This window comes from Pristiophorus japonicus, chromosome 24, assembly GCF_044704955.1.
Source record: "Pristiophorus japonicus isolate sPriJap1 chromosome 24, sPriJap1.hap1, whole genome shotgun sequence".
Lineage (NCBI taxonomy): Eukaryota > Metazoa > Chordata > Chondrichthyes > Pristiophoridae > Pristiophorus > Pristiophorus japonicus.
In genome coordinates, this window is record NC_092000.1 from 20,042,087 (window position 1) to 20,063,579 (window position 21,493).

Here is a 21,493-nt window from a genome sequence, read left to right on the forward strand (position 1 = left end):
AAAGTTTGTGATGGCTCAATGGTGCGCGATGACCAAGCTCTCCGCTCTCTGACAGTCGCGCAGATTGCCTGGCAATGCAGAACCGACTACAAGAATGTTGTGCACTAGTGGCCCTTTCCCTTTAAGCGAGGGGAGCAGCCTCTGCTGCCGTTAGCATTACACTGCACATTGTTCAGCGCTCTGCCGCTACCGTCCTGCTCTCGCATTTAACGCCTGCGGAGAAGTGGTTAGCGCTGGGCCTAGCATTCCACACTCCCTCTTGGAGCGCGAAAGCTGAATTTCCCGCGAGCAAAAAGTAGCTTTTCGGCGATTTCAAGAGGTATCAGACCCAAACGGGGCGCAACGGGAAACCGCCCATAGTTTCCAAAGTGCTCCACCACTGGAGACTTTCCTCACCTCATGTCTGGGTCTGTTATAGACTGATTTTTGGAGATTGATCACTGTAATTAGTCAACAGTCATTGACTATTATAGTTGTACCGTGCGACTAGCAAGATGGTGGAAAGTGAACTGGATGGAACTTGATCTTTCCTCATCTGGCAATTTCTATATTCCACACTACAATGCAAAAGTGATCATCGTTAAATAGCTTTTGAATGCGATCAATTGGTTTGAATTGATTCTTTGTGATGCATGCACCTGTGCTGAACTCCTGGGGCAGAAATTTCCCCCTTCCATAAAGCCTCTGACCGCCGAAAAGCAGCGGCCACGGGGGTGGCAGTGCGGAATGGTCACCGACTCTCCTTGGAGGGGTCGTCATTTTAGAAATTGTCCTTCCTCAGCAGCGGAGTGGTGTCCGGGATCGCTCTGCCCGTTTCACCGCCACAGCGTACCCCTTACCGTCTGATAGGGACCCCCTCCCGTAATTGCCCATTACCCAAAATTGGCCACTATCCAAAATTGGCCAATACCCGAAATTGGCCATTACCTTGAATTGGCCATTACCCGAAATTGACCATTACCTGAAAAAGGCCATTACCCGAAATTGGCCATTACCTGAAATTGGCCATGACCTGAAATTGGCCATTACCCGAAATTGGCCATTACCTGAAATTGGCGATTATCCAAAATTGGGCATTACCTGAAATTGGACAATACCCAACACTGGCCATTATCTGGAATTGGCCAATACCCGAAATTGGCCATTTCCTGAAAATAGCCAATGACAGAAATTGGGCATTACCTGAAATTGGCCAATACCCAAAATTGGCCATTACCCGAAATTGTCCGACACCCAAAATTGTCCATTACCAGAAATTGCCCAATTCCCGAAATTGGCCATTACTAGAAATTGGCCATTACCTGAAATTGGCCATTAGCTGAAATTTTCCAATACCCGAAATTGGCCATTACCTGAAACTGGCCAATACCTGAAATTGGCCAATACCTGAAATTGGCCATTACCCAAAATTGGCCAATACCCAAAACTGACCATTACCTGAAATTGGCCATTACCTGAAATTGGCCATTACCAGAAATTTCCCAATACCCGAAATTGCCCAACACCCAAAATTCGCCATTACCTGAAAATGGCTATTACCTGAAATAGGCCATTACCTGAAATTGCCCAATACCCAAAATTGGCCTTTATCCAAAATTGGCCATGACCTGAAATTGCCCAATACCTGAAATTGCCCAATACCCGAAATTGGCCATTACCTGAAATTGGCCATTACCCGAAATTGGCCATTACCTGTAATTGTCCAATACCCGAATTTGGCCATTGTCCAAAATTGGCCATTAGCTTAATTTGGCAATTACCCGAAATTGTCCAATACCCGAAATTGCCCAATTCCCAAAATTGACCATTTGCCGAAATTGGCCATTACCTGAAGTTGGCCATTACCTGAAATTGGCCATTGCCCGAACTTAGCCATTACCTGAAATTGGCCATTACCTTAAATTGTCCAATACCCGAAATTAGCCATTAACCAAAATTGGCCATTACCTGAAATTGGCCATTAACTGAAATTGCCCAATACCCAAAATTGGCCATTACTCGAAATTGGCCATTACCTGAAATTGCCCATTTCCCAAAATTGCCCATTACCGAAATTGTCCCGTGGGAGTGGTCCTACCGCTGGCCGGTGCCTCCGTCAGCTGTTTATGTGGGTGCCCTTTCTGTGAAATGGCGGTGCGGCTGTCCTTAAAGGGGAGGGTGCACTGCTGCGGCCATCATGTTATTTTATTTTATTGGCAGTGTAGTATGGAACATAGAAGTTGCAACAGGCAGCCCGGCATCCCCCTCTTGGGTGGCAGGCCTCTGGCCCGGCAGAAACCCACCCTGGTGGCCCAGTGGACTGAAGTGAAATGAATGCAGAGCTCGCAACGACCCCCCTCTTTAACTGAAGGGTTATGACACGCCAGCGAGGTGACTGACAGCGGCAGACTCCTCCCCACCCGCATCCCCGCGCCGCTGGTGACTATCACTCCGCCCCACCCCTACCCCCATCCCGCTGGTGACAATCACTCCGCCCCCATGATGACCCACTTCCGCCCCGTTCCCAAAAAATCCCTGAGGAGCTGAATTTCGCCGCATCCATCGCGGCGGCCAGATCACATCAAAAATGGTCGGTGCATCCCGTTTCTGGCTGAGGGCTATTCCTATCCCCTCCCCGCCCCTGTGTCTGCTGCTTTGATCGAGTCAGTGTTTAAGCCGATCAAAGTGAGCTGGAGGAAGGAAGAAATTGTTGCTCTAACCCAGGGAGATCGAGTGATGTACTGCTCCGGGGGTGAAACATCCTGTTTTGCCCCAACTGTGAAATGCCGTTATTGTACAATGCGAGGACCTTAAACTCTTTACAAAAGGGTGACATGAAAAGGCTGTAAAAAGGAGAAACTGAGGTGGTTGTACAGTGGTGCAATATGTTTGCTCAACACACAGGAGAGGTTGAGAAATATAAGTTAAGGAACCTTGCAGAACCTTTCAACAAAAGGTCTGAATTTGTTTGAAATTACTGGGGGGCAACTTTCACCATCATCGCCTTGTCAACAGCCTGGCAGAGCGGATCACCTGTCTGATGTAGAACCCGCCCGATTTTCATGCCGTTGAAATCCATGATACCAGGGGTTAAATTATGAGGATAGTTTGCATTAACTTGGCTTGGATTCCCTTGAGTTTAGGAGATTGAGAGATGATCTGAGCGAGGTGTTTTGAAATGTTGAATGGACAGGTTTGATTCGGAGAAATTATTTCCTCTGGTGGGGGAAATCAAGAATGACGGGGCAGGGCGGGGGGGGCGGTGGGGGGTGGGTGGGGCGGGGGAGACATCATCTTCAAATGAGAGCCAGGCCGTTCAGGAACAAAATCGGGTAACAGATTTTCACACAGAGGCTGGTAGGAATCTGAAACTCTCTCCCAACAAAAGGCTGTGGATGCTGGGGGTCAATTGGAGCTTCCAAGACTGAGCTTGATAGATTTTTGTATTAGCTGAGGATACCATGGGATTTAGAGCAACAGAGGTGAGGTGCTGATCAGCTGTTCTCTGATTGAATGGCAGAGCAGGATCGAGGGGCCGAATGGCCTCACCATCATCATCATAGGCGGTCCCTCGAAATGAGGCTGACTTGCTTCCATGCCAAAAAAGGACGCGTTCACAGATGTTTCAATGAAGGACCCAAACTACATCCTGAAGGGTGGAAGATGCCTGTGTTTTTAACGTTTGGTGGCCGTTGCACACCAGCCACCACACGGGCTCAGCAGAGCTAGGACTTGATCCAGTGGCAAGGGTTACTCAAGACGACTGGAGACCAGCTCTGCTGCACGGACCTAGTGCGCACACATACCGCAGTGTGGCCTGGCTCGTGCTGTCCCTGGGTCCCGGCCCCGAACTCACGCCTCCCCTGGGCCCCAATCACGTCCCTCTACAGTCTCTCGCCGCTGGCCTGCCCCTGTTTCTAGAACATTTCGAGAACTTCTGAGGTGAGGTTATGTTAGGAGACACAGATACAAATCCTTTCCATGTGTGAATGGAACGATTATCTTATTGTGTGAAAACGTGCTTTAGCACTGCGCACAAGAAATGACTTTTGGCCCACAGAGACTTGTTGATATCGAGGCAGCCGCGGCAGCCATTTTGCAGCGGGATTGCCTGAACAACAGCATTGAGACAGATGAGCAGTCGATGCGGCGCTGATGTTGTTGGCTGAGGGACCGACAGAAGCTGAGACACCGAGACAACTCCCGGGTCTCCTTCAAATGTTGCGGGGGTGGGCGGGAATGTCTACGCAGTTTTCCTGCTCGTCTGCTGTAACTTCCCTGGAAGAGGAGGGAGGAACTCTGGAAAAATGAGGGAAGGCCAATTAATCTTGCCTCCCACTCCATTCCTGGAGCAAACATTCCCTTCAGTCTTTAGCCCCCATATTGTTCAGGCCTTCATATCACCCAGGTCCTTCTCCTGTATGAGGATCAACTTTAAAAAGGAGAAAGGAAAGAAAGTGTTATATATATAAACTTGTATTTACTCTGTACAGCCACCAGAGGGCTCACCCCTAGGAGTCCCAAGGGATCCCATAATCCCTTGGGAGCACAGGTATTTAAGGAGGCTTCACAGGTTGGAGACGTACTCTGAAGACCTGCAATAAAAGACTAAGATCACACTTTACTTTGAGCTCACAGTGTTCAGTCTGACTCTTTCTCCATACACAATAACTGGCGATGAGATACAGATAGCGAAACCAAAGATGCAGAGAACAGTGGATATCCTGGAGAAATTCTCAGAGGGAGATGATTGGGAAACTTTTGAAGAGCAACTCGACCAATAATTCGTGGCCAACTAGCTAGATGGGGAAGAGAGCGCTGCCAAACGAAGGGCGATCCTCCTCACCGTCTGTGGGGCACCAACGTATGGCCTCATGAAGAATCTGCTCATCCAGCGAAACCCACGGAGAAATCGTACGACGATTTGTGCACACTCGTCCGAGAGCATTTGAACCCAAAGGAAAGCGTTCTGATGGCGAGGTACCAGTTCTACACCAACAAAAGGTCTGAAGGCCAGGAAGTGCCGAGCGAAGATGCATTGCAGGATATTGCAAATTTGACGGACATTTGGAGCACATGCTCAGAGACTTTTTCGTTCTTGGCATTGGCCACGAAACCATACTTCGCAAACTTTTGACTCTAGAGACCCCAACCTTGAGTAAGGCCATAGCGATAGCCCAGGCGTTCATTGCCACCAGTGACAATACGAATGAAATCTTTCAGCACACAAGTGCTGCTACAAGTACTGTGAACAAAGTGATGTTGTTTTCGAATCGTAACATACAGGGCAGGTCACGTATACCTGTAGCTACACATCCGCAGATGGCTGAGTCCACCATCAAGGGTGATGAATGCAAGGCCATTAACACCTTGTTTCGCTGCGGGGGTGATCATCGTTTCCATTCATGCTGATTCAAAGAGTACGTTTGCAAGGGCTGTGGAACAATGGGACACCTCCAACGAGTGTGCAGGCGATCTTCAAATCCTGTTGAACCTGCAAACCACCATGTTGCAGAGGAGGACAGATCCACGGAGGATCATGGTGAACCAGAGACTTGGATCGAGGAGGCAGAGGTACATGGGGTGCACACATTCACCACGAATTGTCTCCCGATAATGCTGAATGTTGAACTAAATGGACTCCCAGTGTCAATGGAGCTGGACATGGGCGCGAGCCAGTCCATCATGGGCAAAATGACTTTCAAAAGGTTGTGGTGCAACAAGGCCTCAAGGCCAGTCTTAACTCCAGTTCGCACGAAGCTAAGAACTTACACGAAAGAACTGATACCTGTAATCGGCAGTGCTACCGTAAAGGTCTCCTACGATGGATCGGTGCACAAGCTACCACTCTGGGTGGTACCGGGCGATGGTCCCACACTGCTCGGCAGGAGCTGGCTGGGAAAGATACTCTAGAACTGGAACGACGTCCGAGCGCTATCGCCCGCTAATGACACTTCGTGTGCCCAGGTCTTAAACAAATTTCCTTCGCTGTTCGAACTAGGCATCAGGAAATTCCAAGGAGCAAAAGTGCAGATCCACCTAATTCCGGGGGCGCAATCCATCCATCACAAGACGAGAGCAGTACCATACATGATGAGAGAAAGGGTAGAGATCGAGCTAAATTGGCTGCAAAGAGAGGGCCTCATTTCCCCGATCGAGTTCAACAAGTGGGCCAGTCCCATCATCCCAGTCCTCAAGGGAGACGGCACCGTCAGAATCTGTGGTGATTACAAAGTAACTATCAATTGTTTCTCCCTGCAGGACCAATATCCACTACCAAAGGCCGACGACCTCTTTGCAATGCTGGCGGGAGAAAAGAGGTTCACGAAGCTGGATCTGACTTCAGCCTATATGACGCAAGAACTGGAGAAATCATCGAAGGCCTTCAACTGCATCAACACGCGCAAAGATCTTTTTGTTTACAACAGATGCCCGTTTGGAATCCGATCGGCAGCGACGATATTCCAGAGAAACATGGAAAGTTTACTGAAGTCGGTCCCGCACACCGTGGTCTTCCAGAACGACATCTTGGTCACAGGTTGGAACACAGTCGAGCATCTGCAAAACCTGGAGGAGGTTCTTAGTCGACTCAACCACGTGGGGCTCAGGTTAAAACGCTCAAAGTGCATTTACCTGGCGCCTGAAATGGAGTTCCTGGGAAGAATGATTGTGGCGGATGGCATCAGGCCCACCAACGCGAAGACAGAGGCAATCGAGAATGTACCAAGTCCACAGAACGTGACGGAGCTGCGGTCATTTCTGGGACTCCTAAACTGCTTTGGTAACTTCTTACCGGGTCTCAGCACACTGTTAGAACCACTGCATGTCTTACTACGAAAAGGGGACAAATGGGTTTGGATGCAAAAGCCAAGAAAATACCTTTGTAAAAGTGAGAAAATTGTTATGCTCAAACAAATTGCTTGGTGCTGTATGATCCATGTAAGCGTTTGGTACTAGCATGTGATGTGTCGTCATATGGCGTCGGATGTATATTGCAACAAGCTAATGATTTTGGGAAACTGCAACCAGTTGCTTATGCATCCAGGAGTCTGTCTAAGGCTGAGAGAGTCTACAGCATGATTGAGAAAGAAGCATTAGCGTGTATTTATAGCGTAAAGAAAATGCATCAATACCTGTTTGGGCTAAAATTTGAATTGCAAACTGACCATAAGCCACTTATATCCCTGTTTTCCGAGACTAAAGGGGTAAATACCAATGCATTGGCCCGCCATCCATAGATGGGCGCTCACATTGTCCGCATACAACTACGCCATCCACCACAGGCCAGGCACGGAAAACTGCGCCGATGCTCTCAGTAGGCTGCCATTGCCCACCATGAGGGTGGAAATGGCGCAGCCCGCAGATCTAGCCATGATTATGGAAGCATTTGAGAGTGAGCAATCACCCGTCACTGCCCAGCAGATCAAAACCTGGACAAGCCAGGACCCCTTATTATCTCGAGTCAAAAGCTGTGTGCTTCACGGGAGCTGGCCCAGTGTCCCAGTGGGAACGAAGGAAGAGATAAAGCCGTTCCAGCGGTGCAAAGATGAAATGTCTATCCAGGCTGACTGCCTTCTGTGGGGCAATGGAATAGTGGTATCCAAGAAGGGCAGAGACACCTTCATCAATGACCCCCACAGTACCCACCCAGGCATCGTAATGATGAAAGCGATAGCCAGATCCCACGTGTGGTGGCCCGGTATTGATGCGGACTTAGAGTCCTGCGTTCACAGATGTAATACATACTCGCAGTTAAGCAATGTACCCAGGAAGGCGCCGCTAAGTTTATGGTCTTGGCCCTCCAAACCGTGGTCTAGGGTACATGTCGACTATGCAGGCCCGTTCTTGGGTAAAATGTTCCTTGTGGTCGTAGACGCATACTCCAAGTGGATTGGATGTGAGATAATGTCGGCTAGCACGTCCGCTGCCACTACTGAAAGCCCGCGGGCCATGTTTGCCACTCACGGCTTACCCGATGTCCTGGTGAGCGACAACGGGCCATGTTTTACATGTGCTGAGTTCAAAGAATTCATGACCCATAACAGGATCAAATATGTCACAGCTGCCCCGTTTAAACCAGCGTCCAATGGTCAGGCAGAGAGAGCAGTGCAAACCATCAAGCAAGACTTGAAGAGGGTAACTGAAGGCTCACTGCAGACTCGCCTATCCCGAGTCCTGCTTAGCTACCACATGAGACCCCACTCATTCACTGGGATCCCATCTGCTGAATTGCTCATGAAAACAGCACTTAAGACAAGGCTCTCATTAGTTCACCCTGATCTACATGAACAGGTAGAGAGCAGGCGGCTTCATCAAAGTGCATACCATGATAGCGCAAATGTGTCACGCGAGATTGAAATCAATTATCCTGTATTTGTATTAAATTATGGACAAGGTCCCAAGTGGCTTCCTGGCACTGTCTTGACCAAAGAGGGGAGCAGGGTGTTTCGGGTCAAACTTTCAAATGGACTCAGTCACCAGAAACATTTCGACCAAATCAATCTCAGATTCACGGACTATCCTGAGCACCCCACCTTGAACCCTACCTTTTTTGATCCGCCAACATACACACCAGTGGCAACCGGCACCGCGGTTGACCACAAAGCAGAACCTATCATCCACAGCAGCCCAGCAGGACCCAACACGCCAGGCAGCCCAGCAAGGGCCCAACAATTTTTTTTTTTTTTTTTGAAATTCGTAGCCAATCGTTCCAATTCTTTGTCAAATCACAAACGCCAGAAGTCACCTTGCACACGCCAAGGATCACTCTGCGCCAATGCTCTTAGCCAAAAGGCCTAGAGCCACTGCACCGTTCCTGGAAGTACTGCAATACCAGGTTCGTGCCATGGAGGTGGATGGGTCAGGTCCCCCACACACCTCCGTGGAGGTGGATGGGTCAAGCCACCCCACCCACCTCCTGTTTCCAAAAAAGCAAGCATATACCTTCCTGATCCAGGGAGAACCACCCGGAGGTCATGGTGGCTGGTCAGGTCAGTTACGCATGATCTTAGCCAAAAGGCCAAGCAAATGATTCAACAATACCAGCTTTCACACCGAGACGATCAACCAGGGCAAGAAGGGCACCAGATCGACTCAGATTGTAAATAGTTACACGATTGACTTTGTGGGAGAGTGTTGTTATATATATATAAACTTGTATTTACTCTGTACAGCCACCAGAGGGCTCATTCCTGGGAGTCCCAAGGGGTCCCATAATTCCTTGGGAGCACAGATATTTAAGGAGGCTTCACAGGTTGGAGACCTGCAATAAAAGACTAAGGTCACACTTTATTTTGAGCTCACAGTGTTCAGTCTGACTCTTTCTCCATACACAACGGAAATAACTTACATTTCTACAGCACCTTTCACATCCTCAGCATGCCCCAAAACACTTTGCAGCCAATGAAGTACTTTTGAAGTGTAGGAAACGCGCCAGCCAATTTGGGCACTGTAAGGTTTATACATTTCATGATCAAGGCACAGCAAGAGGCTACGGACTAAACTGGTTTAAAAGAAAACCTGTGGGACTGTTGGGCGGGAGAAAGAGCACCAGCCTGGGGCAGGTGGTGACCTATAACTGATGAATGCAATTTCTGCGGTCAGGAGCGAGACCCGATTAACATCGAGACAAAGCGTTTTGATACAATCAAGCAGAGGAGCCCATGGATTAATTGGCCGGAGGGAAAAAAACAATTCCCCATGGAGACCACAAGTCTGTGGTAATCCAGGACCACAAAGGATCCCACAAGGCGTGCATTTTTGTATAACGGGTTTTGTATAAGGAGTTACCTTTTGCCCTGTTGATTCCGTGCACAGAACAAGGTGTGAATTGTGGCCATCCAAACAGATCCAGACCCATCATCACAGCCATCAAGACTCATCCAGATGCATTAACTAAAAGCAGCCCAGCGGGAGATGTGTATAATCAAATGGATATATATATATAAGGGCTGAGAACAAGAGCTCGGAACAACAGGAAGAGTTAGGAACAACAGCTCAGGGGAACCGGTCGAAGAAACACCTCAGAACAGCAGGGAAAAGGAACAACGACCACAAAGCAAGCAGTGGGGACCCAACACCTTCCCTCGCTCCATGAGCCTACAATCAACAGCAGCAGCAACTGGCTGGATGGGTGATTGTATGTTTTCGATCAATCTCTAAGAAGTCTTGTTCTGTAATTTTTAGCTGTTTTTTTGTGTAATAAACTAACAGTTGGGTTTAAGCCTAAACTTTGCGTTACGTGGAGTCCTTTCCTGCAATTCCCGAGATCTATCAATCAAAGTAGAGTGGAAAACTAACACCCGACAGCACAGCAAGCTCCCACAAACACCACCGTCATAATGACGCTGTGTTTTTCATGTGGGTTGAGAGATAAATATTGACTGGTGAGAGCTCCCCTGCTCTTCTTCGAAATATTGCCACAAGGTCTTTCACATGCAGCTGAGAGGTTCCACAGAAAGACAGCACCTCCGACAGAAAGGTGGGAGATGACGCTGTCACAGGTATAAGTCCTGTCGACTGTGCGATTGTTGGCAGACCTGTGCCCCATTGATTGTGACATCAATGTCTAGCCCTTCCTCCCCAAATATAGATTCACCCGGCACAGTATCATGAGGACTGATTGACCTTTGTGTCTTTGCTCATGGCGAGTCCAGACCATGTGTAATCTCCAGGTGAAAGGTCACCAGAGGGCGGGGGATAATTGGACCAAGGTGTACAGGCGGAAATCATGCATTCTGTCCTTATTTTTATAGACTACTTAGATTTTATATCATTATTTACAGTTAATTTTAAAAAAATTTGTTAATGGGATGTAGGCGTCGCTGGCAAGGCTGGCATTTATTGCATTTCCCTAATTGCCCTTGATAAGGTGGTGGTGAGCTGTCTTAATGGACTTTAACATGTGGTCAACATTAGGCCTCACCAACTCCTATTCAAAAGTAGAGATTTCTATACTTTCCATAAATGTGGAAACATTATTATGTGTAACAACAACATCACATTTTCTTAATTAACAGTATATTGTTAGTTACTTACCAGTTTTCTGCCCTGAGGAAAGTAGCCCATTATGGCTCCAAATTGTACAAATGCAGAAAACTATAGTGGAGGAGGGGCGTGGGAGAGAAAGAATTCAACATTAGACATCTTCAGTTCAATAATTACTTCACGCGCTTAAAAACAATTATTATCTTTCATGGACTCAATGCATACAGAATCTGATGACTGGGAGTGAGTTACAAGGCTGAGGGGCTCTGGGAATGCGATAGAAATGATGCTATTATTAAACAGCAATAGATTAATGTATTTTTTTTTAGCTTCTCTGACCTTTCCCGGAAGTGTCTAACTCTTGCTGGCCCCTGGGTGACAACCTCCTTACACGGTCCCATCCGCGAGCACCAGCATTGAAAGCAGAGAGACAGTAGGTACTTAGACCATCGCAGTCAGAGCCTGATAGTGCCCTCGCCCAATCTTCACACTCACACGCTCTGTTTGCGCAAGCGGGCGGGATCATTGGATAGCGAGCAGAAGAAGGAAACCTGGACAGTTTTCCCCTTCCTCATCCGGGGGGCCCAAGGCGAGCTGTCGCGACCTCTTCAACCACTGACCCAGCCACGATCATCCAACTCAGCATAGACTGAGAATCAAACCTACGTTCCTCTGGCCTGCGTGGTTTAGGCTGCATAGTGGAACCCATAACCTATTAGACCATGAAGAGAAGCGGCTGGGTATTAGGTGGCAAGTCACTACCAAATATATCAGAATGCGGTTTGGGCTTGTATTCTGAGAATTGAGCCGACCTCTTTACCTGAGCGCTGATCTCCATGGAGCTTAATCTCCAACTTAGCCAAACTTATTTCTGTTAAGGACCAGTGCACTTTACTTTGGGCTGGTTCACACCAGTCCCCTGAATCTGCTCTGTATTTATTGGAGTTGAATTGATTTTGCCTATTGTCTCCCTCACGGCAAATGAGCCCAAGGTGGGCAGAGGAAACGTTACAAGGACACCCTCAAAGCCTCCTTGATAAAGTGCAACATCCCCACCGACACCTGGGAGTCCCTGGCCAAAGACCGCCCTAAGTGGAGGAAGTGCATCCGGGAGGGCGCTGAGCACCTCGAGTCTCGTTGCTGAGAGCATGCAGAAACCAAGCGCAGGCAGCGGAAAGAGCGTGCGGCAAACCTGTCCCACCCCAAACCTGTCCCACCCACCCTTGCCCTCAACGACTAACTGTCCCACCTGTGACAGGGACTGTGGCTCTCGCATTGGACTGTACAGCCAACTAAGGATTCATTTTAAGAGTGGAAGCAAGTCTTCTTTGATTCTGAGGGACTGCCTATGATGATGATGACGATGAAGATGAAAGCCATCAAATTTAGCCAGTTATTCACTGCTTCCTCTCTTTGTGACCTCCTCCAGCACCCGAGAACTCTGCGTCCCTTCAATTCTGGCCTCCTGAGCACCTCCCACTTCTTTCACCATTTCTGTGCCCTCCCATAGCAATCCAGCCTTTTAGTTAGTGATTGCCCCTCCAAGTATAACAGAGAGCCCTGTCATCACCTCTGGACTCTCTCCAGTATATTTTTTGTAACATGGGGAGCAAAACTGAACACGACCCCAGATGTAGTCTTATCTCTAATCTCCCTTTCCTCTCCAAAGTCCCTTTCTCCTGCTAATTTCTTTCTCTTTTCTCTCAACCCACAGAGCCACTCCTCAGTTCCTTCTTTCCAGCAAGGTACAAACTTGTGCAATGAAACACGATTATGGGTTTATCATTCCCGCAGATCCAGCTATTCCTTCTCTGACTACAACTAACAGCTGATACACATTTCCACTGGCCTCTCACACACCTTTGACAAGCGGGACTTACTCAGTAAGGGTGGGAGTTGCGCTGTTTTCATGTTGCTGGTGTCTGGGTCCGTCAGAAATCAATAAGCTCTGCACCACGACCTCGACTCTGCAGCACTGATGGATCTTATCTACTCAAGCCCTTTGGTAAGCAATTGCTTCAACGGCACAGGAAGGAACCCGAGCTGAACACGTCACAGGCTGACTCACCGCAAAATCATCTTCACCGTTTGGCCGTCACCACTCAGATCAGGGAGAATACTGTCGCCCAGCTTCTATTGAGCAACATATTCAACATTTCCACAAAATGATATGAGCAACTCGGATCAGGAATTGCCGGCGAGATATTATCAGAATGTTTCTTTCACCCTTTTAACTGAAGAAAAACTGTCAGAAATGTCAACCTGTTAGTGCTACTGTTAGGATCTGTTAGAGCCCCTCCCACCTTCTCAGAATATCCCCAGCCCCACCCACCCACTTTCTCACCATATCTCCCAGCTCCATCCACCCACCTTCTCACCATATCACTGACCCACCCAACCACTCTCTCACCATATCACTGACCCACCCAACCACTCTCTCACCATATCACTGACCCACCCACCCACCCTCTCACCATATCACTGACCCACCCACCCACCCACCCTCTCACCATATCCCCCAGCTCCACCCACCCACCCTCTCACCATATCACTGACCCACCCACCCACATTTTCAGAATATCATTGACCCACCCACCCACCCTCTCATCAACTCACTGCCTGAAAGGGTGGTAGAGGCAGAAACCCTCATCACATTTAAAAAGTACTTGGATGTGCACTTGAAGTACCGTAACCTACAGGGCTACCTACGGACCAAGAGCTGGAAAGTGGGATTAGGCTGGATAGCCTCTTGATCTGCCGATGCGGAAATGATGGGCCAAAATGGCCTCCTTCCATGCTGTAAATTTCTATTCTATTCTATTCTATCCTTCGATCTCTTCGCCCTCCTGAAATGCATCTCATTGCCTCTTGAACCCAGGGGCTCGGTTTGCTTCAGTGGCCTTCCCTGGAACGTTCCACCCGACATGCCTTATTGTTCTTAGCTTTCCTGGTTTTAACATGTGTCCCTTAAACCCTTCACTCGAGACAATATCCCAATGCAATAAATCCGGTATTTTTAGGGATAAAAACAGCAAATGCTGGAAACTCTCAGTGGGTTGGGCAGCATCCGCGGGGAGAGAGTCAGAGTTAGTGTTTCAGCTCGCTGACGCTTTGCCAGAACGGGAAAAAGTTGGAGATTTGGCAATGAAGGTGAGCAAGGTGAAAGAGACATATGGTAAGCCTGTCGGGGCAAAGGGCAGAACTTCGTCAAGGCGGGCATTGCTGCAAGAAGTGGCCGTGAATTAAACATGAAGCCAAAGGCAAAATACTGCGGAGGCTGGAAACACTCAGCAGGTCAGGCAGCATCCGCGGAGAGAGAAAATGTTTCAGCATTTTCTGTTTTTCTTTCAAATTGCCAGCATCCGCAGTATATTGCTCACGTTCTGGTATTTTAGGGCAGGTACCAGCAAACACTGACCAAGAAATCTGTTAGATTGCCATAAAAAGCCACTTGGTTCACTAATGTCCTTCAGAGGGAACCTGACATGGTTTGGTCGACACCTGACTCCAATCCCACACTACCTGGTTGACCTTTCATGACCTCTGAAGTGGCGCAGCGAGCCTCTCAGTGGTAGGAGCCATGACAACAGCTGCCATGACAACAGCTGTCCTGCCATCACCTTCTCAGGGCGGCTAGAGATGGCCAATAAGTGCGGCCTTGTCCACATCCTGACCACCGCTACTTGCCACAAGCAGCTTCGATGTTCTGCTTCATCATCTTGAAAACTTCCCTTTATCAAAGCAAGCATGCCAACTTCTCTCAGTTATCTTCGAACGTACATTTCCAAATTAGCTCAATGTTTCCTTTTGTATCCTCTCCAGGTCGATAATATTCTTAGGCGCCGATTTTCAGCAAAGCCTCCGTCCGCCCAAAGTGCCACTGATGGCCGCCAAGGTACCGGACGGTACTTTGGGCAGGATATTCATCGCCGAGGTCCCTCGAAGGTCAGCAGGCGGTAAGTGGACGACGTACACCGCCAATCCGTGTGGCAGCAGGTGGGAGGTCGCACTCTCGGCGGCAGAGGTGCTTGCCGGCCAAGTGCCGCCGAGGATGGAGTCAGGCCCACGGAGGGTCAAAGGCCTGAAAATAAAAAACAAAAAAAGCTGTCGGAAGACCTTCAGGGGACTCCATCCAGGTAAGTCACTGTGGACATTTTTTTTTTTAATGTTCACTTACCTTTCTTTCAGGTTCTTCAGACTTACCGTCAGGCACAGACCAGCCGCCTCGCAGCGGTCCATCCCCGTTCTGCAGCCGACTCCCGCCCGCAGGAATCTGGGAGCTGGGCGGGCGGGAGGTCAGTTGAGCCACTCGGCCGTCCGCTGACGTCAGCGGGCGGTTCCCGGCGCCTCTCCCCCTCCCGCCCGCTCCCGGCCACCCCGAAAGTGGCACCGGGCGGATCTGCAAGAGCAATATCGGCGACAGTGGGCGGTAAGCTGATTAATTTTGGCCCCTGTCTTACAGCACAGAAGGAGGCCATTCGGCCCATCATGCCTGTGCCGGCTGCTCCATTGAAGTCAACGGAAATAAAAATCGAGAAACCGGTTTACTTTCAGTTGGCCAATAATGCTCCCTTATTAGTTTCACATAGGCAGGCAGGCCTTTTGACCGATATGAGCGATTTGCAGTTGAAGGAGTGTTCTGGCTCATGAAGATTCGTGAGTTTCATTGAGGGCAGATTTGAAAGTCCAACATTTGGATCCTTTCTTCGGCTGTGTTGGCACTGGACCTCGCCCGCCTGCATCACCGTCGGAGGCAACTGAGAAAGAATGCAAGCTGTTTCCATAGGTAAGAGGGCCAACAAGGCTCTCAAGAAGAGGCCTAATCCTGCCAGGGTATTCTGGGAGCAGTTCTCCTACAATAATGTCACTGAGGAACAGTGTGTTTGAAAGCTGTGCTTCAGCAAGGACGTGGTCACACAGCTCTGCAACCAGACCTCGAGCCTCAGGCAAGGGTGACCACAGCTCTCTCACTGGCAGTCAAGGTCACCATCGCACTGAAATTCTACACCAGTGGATGCTTCCAGTGTGCAACAGGAGACATCTTCAATATATCCGATTTTGGCATCCCTTGCTCCATCCGCGAGGTCACAGATGCTCTGTACAGAAGGAGAAGGGACTACATTTCCTTCCCCTTGACCAGAGAGAAGCAACATGAGTGTGCATGTGGCTTTGCCGGGATAGCAGGCATCCCCATGGTGCAGGGCGCCATCGACTGCACACGTCGCTTTGCGGGCACCGCATTACAATCCTGAGATATTCCATAACCGTAAAGGCTGCTGCTCACTGAATGTGCAGTTGGTGTGCGATCACACCTGCCAAATCCTCATCACCACGATGGCTTCATCCTGCGCCAGACTCATGTGCCGACTCTGTTCCAGGCACCCCATCAAGCTTGCGGCCGGCTGCTGGGAGACAAGGGCTATCCGCTCTCCACCTGGCTCATGACTTCCCTCCGCAACCCCAAGACTTGTGCCCAGCACTCGTATAACGAGAGCCATGCTGCCACCAGGAACATCATCGAGCAAACCATCCGAGTGCTGAAACAACAGTTCCGCTGCTTTGACGGTTCGTTAGGAGCTCTGCAGTACTTGGCGGAGCGGGTGTCCCTATTCGTCGTCTTCTGCTGCATGCTGCACAAATTTGGCCATCAGGAAGAGCAGTGGAAGGAAGGTAGTGCAGGGGTCCCCTGCGGTCATCTCCCTCCAAAACAGATATACCACCTTGGGTACTGTTGGGCGAGATGGCTCATCAGGGGAGGGCAGCAGCAGCCAAGTTCATGGCACTATGGGTGGCTCAGCTGTGCAGGAGGGCAGGAAAACAAGTGAGAGAGCGATAGTGGCAGGGGATTCAGTTGTAAGGGGAAAGATAGGCTTTTCTGCGGCTGCAAACGAGACTCCTGGATGGTATGTTGCCTCCCTGGTGCAAGGGTCAAGGATGTCTCGGAGCGGCTGCAGGGCATTCTGGAGGGGCAGGGTGAACAGCCAGTTGTCATGGTGCATATAGGTACCAACGATATAGGTAAAAAGTGGGATGAGGTCCTACCAGCTGAATTTAGGGAGCTAGGAGTTAAATTAAAAAGTAGGATCTCAAAGGTAGTAGTCTCAGGATTGGTACCAGTGCCACGTGCTAGTCAGGGTAGAAATAGCAGGATAGTTAGGATGAATACGTGGCTTAAGGAATGGTGCAAGAGGGAGGGATTCAAAATCCTGGGATATTGGAACCGGTTCTGGGGGAGGTGGGACCAGTACAAACCAGAAGGTCTGCATCTGGGCAGGACTGGAACCGATATCCTAGGGGGAGTGTTTGCTAGTGCTGTTGGGGAGGATTTAAACTAATAGGGTGGGGGGATGGGAACCCATGCAGGGAGATAGAGGGAAGTAAAATGGGGTCAGAAGCAAAAGGTATAAAGGAGAAAAGTAGAAGTGGAGGGCAGAAAAATCAAAAGCAAAAATCAAAAAGGGTCACATTACAACATAATTCTAAAAGGAAAAGAGTGTTAAAAATACAAGGCTAAAGGCTCTGTGTCTCAATGCGAGGAGCATTCGTAATAAGGTGGATGAATTAACTACGCAGATAGCTGTTAACGGATGTGATGTAATTGGGATTACGGAGACATGGCTCCAGGGTGACTAAGGCTGGGAACTCAACATCCGAGGGTATTCAATATTCAGGAAAGATAGACTGAAAGGAAAAGGAGGTGGGGTAGCGTTGCTGTTTAAAGAGGAGATTAACGCAATAGTAAGGAAGGACATTAGCGTGGATGAGGTGGAATCTGTATGGGTAGAGCTGCGGAACGCCAATGGGCAGAAAACGCTATTGGGAATTGTGTACAGACCACCAAACAGTTATAGTGAGGTTGGGGATGGCATCAAACAGGAAATTAGGGACGCGTGCAATAAAGGTACAGCAGTTATCATAGGTGACTTTAATCTACATATAGATTGGGCTAAACAAACTGGTAGCAATACAGTGGAGGAGGATTTCCTGGAGTGTATAAGGGATGGTTTTCTAGACCAATATGTCGAGGAATCAACTAGAGAGCTGGCCATCCTAGACTGGGTGTTGTGTAATGAGAGAGGATTAATTAGCAATCTTGTTGTGCGAGGCCCCTTGGGGAAGAGTGACCATAATATGGTAAAATTCTTCATTAGAATGGAGAGTGACACAGTTAATTCAGAGACTAGAGTCCTGAACTTAAAGAAAGATAACTTCGATGGTTTGAGACGTGAATTGGCTAGGATAGACTGGCGAATGATACTTAAAGGGTTGACAGTGTATAGGCAATGGCAGACATTTAAAGATCACATGGATTAACTTGAACAATTGTACACCCCAGTCTGGTGTAAAAATAAAATGGGGAAGGTGGCTCAACTGTGGCTTACAAGGGAAATTAGGGATAGTCCAAGGAAGAGGCATATAAAGTGGCCAAAAAAAACAACAAACCTGAGGACTGGGAGAAATTTAGAATTCAGCAGAGGAGGACAAAGGGTATAATTAGGAGGGGGAAAATAGAATATGAGAGTAAGCTTGCAGGGAACATAGAAATTGACTGCAAAAGCTTCTACAGATACGTGAAGAGAAAAAGATTAGTGAAGACAAATGTAGGTCCCTTACAGTCAGAATCAGGCGAATTTATAATGGGGAACAAAGAAATGGCAGACCAATTGAACAAATACTTTGGTTCTGTCTTCACTAAGAAAGACACAAATAACCTTCTGGAAGTATTAGGGGACTGAGGGTCTAGCGAGAAGGAGGAACTAAAGGAAATCCTTGTTAGTCAGCAAATTGTGTTCGGAAAATTGACGGAATTGAAGATCGATAAATCCCCAGGGCCTGACAGTCTGCATCCCAGAGTACTTAAGAAAGTGGTCCTAGAAATAGTGGATGCATTCTGCAGACTCTGGATCAGTTCCTATGGACTGGAGGGTAGCTAATGTAACCCCACTTTTTAAAAAAGGAGGGAGAGAGGAAACAGGGAATTATAGACCGGTTAGCCTGACATCAGTGGTGGGGAAAATGTAGGAATCAATTATTAAAGCTGTAATAGCAGCGTATTTGGAAAACAGTGACAGGATCGGTCCAAGTTAGCATGGATTTATGAAAGGGGAACCATGCTTGACAAATCTTCCAGAGTTTTTTGAGGATGTAACTAGTAGCGTGGACAAAGGGGGAGCCAGTGGATGTGGTGTATTTAGACTTTCAAAAGGCTTTTGACAAGTTCCCACACAAGAGATTAGTATGCAAAATTAAAGCACATGGTATTGGGGGTAATGTACTGACGTGGATAGAGAACTGGTTGGCAGCCAGGAAACAAAGAGGAGGAATAAACAGGTCCTTTTCAGAATGGCGGGCAGTGACTAGTGGGGTACCGCAAGGTTCAGTGCTGGGACCCCAGCTATTTACAATATACATTAATGATTCAGACAAAGGAATTGAATGTAATATCTCCAAGTTTGCAGATGATACTAAGCTGGATGGCAGTGTGACCTGTGAGGAGGATGCTAAAAGGCTGCAGGGTGACTTGGACAGGTTAGGTGAGTGGGCAAATACTTGGCAGATGTGGTATAATGTGGAAAATTGTGAGGTTATCCACTTTGGTGGTAAAAACAGGAAGGCAGATTATTATCTGAATGGTGACAGATTAGTAAAAGGGGAGGTGAACCGAGACCTGGGTGTCATGGTACATCAGTCATTGAAAGTTGGCATACAGGTACAGCAGGTGGTGAAGAAGGCAAATGGCATGTTGGCCATCATAGCGAGAGGATTTGAATATAGGAGCAGGGAGGTCTTACTACAGTTGTTCAGGGCCTTGGTGAGGCCACACCTTGAATATTGTGTCTCCTAATCTGAGGAAGGACATTCTTGCTATTGAGGGAGTGCAGCAAAGGTTCACCAGACTGATTCATGGGATGACAGGACTGACATATGAAGAAAGACTGGATCGACTAGGCTTATATTCAATGGAATTTAGAAGAATGAGAGGGGATCTCATAGAAGTATATAAAATTCTGACGGGATTGGACAGGTTAGATGCAGGAAGAACGTTCCCGATGTAGGGTAAGTCCAGAACCAGGGGACACAGTCTCAGGATAAGGGGTAAGCCATTTAGGACCGAGATGAGGAGAAACTTCTTCACTCAGAGAGTTGTGAGCATGTGGAATTCTCTACCACAGAAAATTGTTGAGGCCAGTTCGTTAGATATATTCAAAAGGGAGTTAGATGTGGCCCTTACGGCTAAAGGGATCAAGGGGTATGGAGAGAAAGCAGGACTGGGGTACTGAAGTTGCATGATCAGCCATGATCATATTGAATGGTGGTGTAGGCTCGAAGGGCCGAATGGCCTACTCCTGCACCTATTTTCTATGTTTCTACATTTCTATGAGAGTGCAGCCATTGCCACCCGGCATAGCTTCACCACCTCGGCAGGAGGAGGAGGGGGAGGAGGATGAAGATGAGGACGAGGAAGAGGAGGAAGAGGAGGAGCGGGAACAGCAGTGATGGAGGAGGCAGCTGCTCAATCGGCGACCGCCTCATCAGACTTCGGTCGTGATGAATTCCAGGCCACCTCCTGGTGGCTCAGCACGTCCCCATCAGCACATCAATTTCCCTTTCCATACCACAGCCCCAAAACTGAAATGAGAGAGACCACTATATGTGTAACATTCCAAGAAGAAATTTATCCAAAAACATTAACCACATATATATATATACACAAAACAACATTTACTAATCACCATTGCGCAAACCCTTACTTCCCTCTTTAACACTGCCTTTATCTAATCTACTGCTCCTACGTAGTGTCTCCCCAGTGGATGCAGCACGGCTGGTGGAAGGCTGCTGTGTGTCTGGGCCAGAGACTACAGATGGCCTTGCAGGCCGCCCGCGACCAGCTCTGGGACTGGAAGGCCCGGCTGTAGACTGCACCACCTCAGGCCGGGCGGCAGCAATCTGGGCTGGCTGGGTGACAGGCAGGGACAAGTGCAATGGCGGAGTGCCAGCGGTGGGGTCAGGAATGGCTGTCATCCTGACAGAGTACAGCAAGTTCCTGCTCCACTAACCCACTGCCACTCCCCCGGGGCAGCACCTCAGCATCTCCACCAATCTGCTGGAGCACAGATTGGTGGCCTGCTGTAACACTGTGGTGGACCCAGCGGCGATGGCAGCAGTCAGAGCTCATGTGACATCAAGCTGAGACTGCATGGGAGCAGTCTGAGACTCAATGCCAGCAGCCATTGTCTGTATTACAGCACTAAGACGTTGCATTGATTCTGCCTGTGATGTAATGGAAGCTGCCACATCGCCCATGACACGCACCATGAGGTCTGGGTCCCCACGGTCTCTCTCGGAGTCCACCATCATCTGTAGACTGGCAACGATGGGCTCCATGTTGTGCACAGAGCTCTGTGCAATGCTGGAGGCGGACTCCTCCATGCCCCTTACCATCGCCGAGAGGCTCTCGGGCATCCTTACCATTGCACCTATCATTTCCGAGTGCATGGTCATCATCCTTCTTGTGAACGTCTCCCCA

At 48.7% G+C, this 21,493-nt stretch overlaps 1 protein-coding gene and 1 pseudogene across 1 annotated transcript in view; both read right to left on the reverse strand.

The window, feature by feature from the left end:
• Window positions 1-12,963, reverse strand: part of LOC139237829 (adhesion G protein-coupled receptor E2-like) — a 141,384-nt gene extending 128,421 nt beyond the window's left edge. The window contains exons 1-2 of the mRNA XM_070867058.1: window positions 12,846-12,963; window positions 11,017-11,076 (exon numbers count right to left, since the gene is read on the reverse strand). Coding sequence (XP_070723159.1) covers window positions 11,017-11,076; window positions 12,846-12,876 — 91 coding nt within the window. The 5' untranslated portion in view covers window positions 12,877-12,963. The remainder of the gene's footprint in view (window positions 1-11,016; window positions 11,077-12,845) is intronic.
• On the reverse strand, window positions 8,779-9,011 carry LOC139238047 (U2 spliceosomal RNA; annotated as a pseudogene).
• Window positions 12,964-21,493: the final 8,530 nt, after the last annotated feature.